Source organism: Perissodus microlepis, chromosome 9 (genome assembly GCF_051167445.1).
Source record: "Perissodus microlepis isolate ML-2025 ecotype Zambia chromosome 9, ASM5116744v1, whole genome shotgun sequence".
Classification (NCBI taxonomy): Eukaryota; Metazoa; Chordata; class Actinopteri; order Cichliformes; family Cichlidae; genus Perissodus; species Perissodus microlepis.
In genome coordinates this window covers 18,960,011-18,965,164 of record NC_140469.1, presented here as the reverse complement: position 1 = coordinate 18,965,164, position 5,154 = coordinate 18,960,011, and the positions used below count along the sequence as shown (strand labels likewise).

General features: G+C 36.7%; 1 protein-coding gene across 1 annotated transcript; it reads right to left on the bottom strand.

Annotated features, from left to right (window-relative positions):
* Positions 1–299: 299 nt before the first annotated feature.
* Positions 300–3,668, bottom strand: LOC146380408 (uncharacterized). The gene is made up of 7 exons (XM_084938707.1): positions 3,563–3,668; positions 3,316–3,460; positions 2,903–3,016; positions 2,633–2,777; positions 800–948; positions 559–692; positions 300–448 (listed from the first exon to the last, which is right to left on the bottom strand). The coding sequence occupies exons 1-7, from the start codon at positions 3,666–3,668 to the stop codon at positions 300–302; spliced, it is 942 nt and encodes a 313-aa protein (XP_084794833.1).
* Between the last annotated feature and the right edge of the window lie 1,486 nt (positions 3,669–5,154).

The window sequence follows — 5,154 nt, the reverse complement described above, 5'->3', positions numbered from 1 at the left end:
CAAGCTTCCTATAGAAAATGTTCATTCCATTAAAAAAGACAAATAAATAAAGTGAATTATGGCATGATAGTCTTATCCCTCTTCCTTGTTAATATTCATTTATTTCCGTTTTCGTTCATCATTAAAAAACAGCACAATCCAATTATTTATTCATGTTCTACATTTTTAAATCTAAAATTGTTTACAATTCAGTTTTAAAAAATATCAAATGACATTTTCCAGGAAAAAAATTAGCACAAATGTAAACACCAACACAACACTTTGACAAAAACTTACATTGTAACTATTCAAGCTAGTATTCACAGAAAGATTTTTCTTTGTCTCAAGGCTATTTCAACCGGTGACATAGTCGGTTCGCTGTCTTTGTAAAGTGGAACTTTGTGATGCCTCCATGTGACAAGAGCAATACGAATCACAAACATGATACAGGAAGCACTCAGGATCACAGCTGAGAAGAGAAGAGGAGATCAAATATTTTAATATAAATAATTAACAGTGTGCAGAAAAAAGCTTTCTTCTTCTTCAAGAATGCTAATTTCACCTCAGTGCAAACTTTACCTCCAAAGGTGTAAATGAAACTTCCCTGAGATTCTGAGTTGTTCAGGGTGCCTGTTAACCACAGGATTACCACAGGGTAGCATGTCACAACATAACGCACGTGCTTATCCAAGCAGAAGTTCTCTAACAGAAACCTGAACGCAAAGGAGGACAGAAACAAAGGATTGTCCTCTGGTGCCCTCTGCTCATGCCAGAAACACCGCTGGTGAAATTACAGAACACAGCGAGGAAGCACACTCACCAGACCAGCAGCTCCATCAGAAGCAGCGTCAGTGCTAGCATTGAACAGTCACATCTCGCTTTTTCTGCCTGATACTGCAAATATATCGTCAGGTTCAGCAAGGCAGAGAGAGTCCCCCATGTTGCACACACTGCCACTCCATTTTGAACCTTGTACAATACAATGAAGTAAGTAAGTAAGTATTATATTGCTCACCAAAGCCAATGCATGTTAATGCACAATAGAATTATCCATAGCAGCCTGCGTCTAAATCCAGAAAGTAATGCAATATGACCATTGCTGTATTCCCATATGGAAAAGAAATAGTAAAAACTTCTAAAAAACTTGCATAAGATGTGGCCTACTTCATATAGTGAATCATATAAGGCTTATATGATTTACTCATGAAAGTGGCCACTTTCTCATTACTTTCCTATATTGTTTTAGTAAGTATCCAAAACATACAAGTTTCATTTATATAATTTTTCAAGGGATCTTATATCTGTTTTCATTCTTGTATGCTTTTTATATAAGTTTCACACAAGACAGATACAAACTTTATAAGATTTATATATATCTTTTCCATATGGGTTGAACCAGGTGTGTATGGATTTTCTTTTACTTGATGAATACTACTTTATTATCAAATTTGTTGTCAGTCATTTTTTTTTACTGATGGACCCATCATTTCAGAATTACAAGCAGCCAGTTTGGAAGTTGTGACCTGCTTCAGTGGTTGATCCTGAAGCGCTCGTAAGACTCTAGAAGTTTCTCACATGTGACACTTTTAACATGTTCACAGATAAACACAAGAAAGGAAGCAGATTTATGTTTTGTTTGTTTGTTTTCGGCTGACTTTAATCATCAAATGTCACACCGCTGTCACCTTTTGCGCAGACACCACACAGCCAGGACTTATTTATGAGGATTTATGAATATGGTGTTGGCACAGCCAGCAGATTTTATGGATGAGTGACTGTGAATGGAAAGCTACTGATACATTTATAAAACACGTACAGGTGTTACAGTCTTATATAAAGTGCTGTCTTTACCTTTACTCTGACATAGACTACCTTGGACTGTTTTTAGCCCTTTATATGAAGAACTTTCTGGAATTTACTACTGCTTTTAAATTCTACCTACTTCCATCCTGGATTATGTTACGAGCTCACGTGAATACTGAATGGCAGTGAGTACCACCATATAAAAATAGCTTTTTATAGGTATCATTTTTTTTTTTAGATAAACAATGACAGGTGACATTTTGCACTGTGTCATTATTTATTTAACAAAATTAGGCCAAAATATAGTAGCAGTGTGTAAAAAGCTAAGTACACCCCATGATTCACAAGCTTGTAGGACCACCTTTAGCTGCAAGTTGAAAAAAAAAGGTCTGTTTGACTTTTTCAGTGTCTATTATGGTTGTAGAGGAATTTTGGCCTGCTAAACTTTATAGTGTTGTTTCAGTTCATTGGGGCTTGTAGGTATTTGTGCACAGCTCTCTTCATGTCTCATCACAGCATTTCAAACAGCTTGAGGTCTGGACCTGGACTGGACTATTGAGAAGTGGCTGCCATGAATTTGAACAGTAAATAACAATTTTTAACATGCTAACTGAGGCCTGTAATTTTTGAGTTGTAGCTCTTGGTTTTTTGGGGTTTTTTTTTTTTTTGGCATTTTGGCATCAATACACCTAAATGCTTTCAGACAAACAAACAACCAAAAGTGATGATCGATTAATATTAATCAAATGCATTTCATTAGCAACACCTGGCTGCCACTTAACCCTCTTAATTCCAGTGGGAGTAATAAGGCTGCCCTTAGCTTTTCACTGGACTGTATATATAGTTTTACCAGGATTCTGAAGAGCCAGAGGTCTGTGATGTGGTATTTGTTCAACCAGGCTCCATAGATCTTCAGACCATGACAGGAGAAAAATAGGATAATGTAATCGGTGAGCATCATCAATACTGAGGTTATCAGTGTTGGCAGCAACAATCTATACACACAAACACAGACACACAGACACACAGAAAACAGACATTTAAACTGGCCCAAATGACAGTAAATGATACAGCTGATTATCTTGTTTAGAGAATCGGATAACTGTGCTCGTTCACTTACTCTCTGTCATAAAGAAACAGCCATGTAATGTTCAAACAAAGGCTGATTATAATAGAGACATGAAATCCATAGGGTAGCACTGCTGGCATGGTGTACATCCAGTCGTAAGCATTCCTGTGGGGAGCATGGATAATATTGTTAGATAGGGAGAAAGAGTGCAGAAAGAGTGCCTGTGGGGAAACAATCAGACTCATAATACAGCGTGAGAACAATCTGCAATATCTAAAGAGAAAATGACTGCACGGAGGCAGTCTAAATTGCCTCTGGACCAGGTGGGATGATTTTCCGCATGCAATTTCTCATATATGAGATAAAAGAATACAAAAATCGAATCATTTCTGGAGTGTGATGCAGTTGCCAAACATTGCAGTCTCATGTGAATTGTATGTGTAAATACAACAAATGGGACATACCTTCTGCAGAGTGCAAGTAAAAAGTATATATACATGGCCAAAACCCAAAAGTATGTGAAATCCCACACGAAAAAAGTCCACTGAGCAGGAGTTATCTGTGTTGTATACTTAAGTGTCACATCCTCTATGCTCTGCTTGAATACAACTGTAGGGAGATAAGCATTGCACTGTTGTAAGCAGTTTGTTATTTTCCCAGTACTATAATTGAGTTCTTTTTACATGAATGAATTCTTCTGGAAATATTTACCTGATCTGAAACCAAATCCTGAAAGCGAGTTGAACGTGATGGATGCTAAAAAGGTACACAATCCAACCAACATGAGCACCACACGGGCTGGGTTTTGATTTGCCATGCTGTTTTGCTGGAGGGTAAAAGTCCACAAGAGGATAATTGGTCAATTATAAATAATTAACAATGAAATATATATATATATATATTCTCAAATATTTTTTTAAGTAGCCAAATCTACACTTGTGTAGTCTTTCCCATTCCTTCAACAAATGCAGTTAATGTCCTACAGGTCAGAAAATGCCACAAAATAACAGCTTGCCTTGGGTTGATATATATATTGTGTCATATCTTTTTATGATGCTGCAGTGAGCGGCAGGTTATCTTTACCTATCATAAAGAGATTGCTGTTAAAGCAGTTAAAAGCAGGTTAAAGAGTAGTGAACAGCTTGTGAAAAGATTGTGCTAGCATAATTGAGGAGAGAGAGAGTAAAAACAAACAGCGTTAACCTACCTACAAGAAAAAGCTTATAAGCACGGATTACAAGCAAACTACAAACACTGGGCTCAATAACATGTTTTCTATGATATGGTATTTGATATTATAACATGATTTTCATTATTCAAACATATGTTTATGCAGATTACATATATTTTTTTTATTTTTTTTTAATGATTTTTAATAAACTACACTTCCACTGATTATTTTTTATTACAGTGAGTTTTTTTCCACATGTAAGTCACTTTAAAGATAAATCAGTGCAGGTTTTGTGTGTGCAGCTTGCTTCCACACAGTGGCACCATTGCATGATACTGTGGCAGTGTTTGAGTGCATACTGTATAGAAGTGCCAGTAACACTATAGCTCATCAGCTCATTGTATATGTAATTAATCTGTAATTGTACAATTTTAAAGGAAAGTACATTTTTGGGGTTATGATGCTGTTTTCATTCCTACTAGAGAAGTGATCCTAAAATTATTACTTTGGTTGAGGCACGGTGCATGGTAGGGTGTAGATGACCAAACTGAGTTAAAAATAAGCAAGCGATCATGGTGACTGCAGTTTTATTATTGATTAAAAGTGTGGGGCATAAATTATTTTATACTATCAAAATGGGACAGATAACAGGATGAGAGCCACTGGAAAACTGTAACAGGCTATACAGAGTCTATGTGAAGTCAGTTGAACTGATTCTTATATAGTGCTTTTTTACTCTCCTGGAGTACTCAAAGCGCTCTATACAACATGCCTCATTCACCCCCACTCATACAAGCACTTCTAAACACAAGTGCAAACTAATCTACATTCACACTCCGATGAACACATCGGAGGGCAACTTCGTGCCCAAGGATATTTGACATGCAGACTGGGGAAGCCAAGGATCGAACCACCAACCTTCTAATCAGTAGCTGATCTGCTCTACCACTTGAGCCACAGCCACCCCATAAAATTCAGTTTAGTTAGGCGACTCTTTTTCACCTTGAATACGACAGTTTTCTACCAACCAAAGCAACACACAAAGTGTATTTGACAATTTTTACAAACTGTCAAATACACTTTGTGTGTTGCTTTGGTTGTGTGTTGACAATTGTAAAAATTTGTAAAAATT

Coding starts and splice junctions, on each gene's coding strand:
- LOC146380408 (XM_084938707.1), bottom strand. CDS start 3,668: ATGGCAAATCAAAACCCAGCCCGTGTGGTGCTCATGTTGGTTGGATTG. Junction 693..799: donor CTGATGGAGCTGCTGGTCTG/GTGAGTGTGCTT, acceptor CTTTGCGTTCAG/GTTTCTGTTAGAGAACTTCT. Junction 449..558: donor TTTCATTTACACCTTTGGAG/GTAAAGTTTGCA, acceptor TTCTCTTCTCAG/CTGTGATCCTGAGTGCTTCC.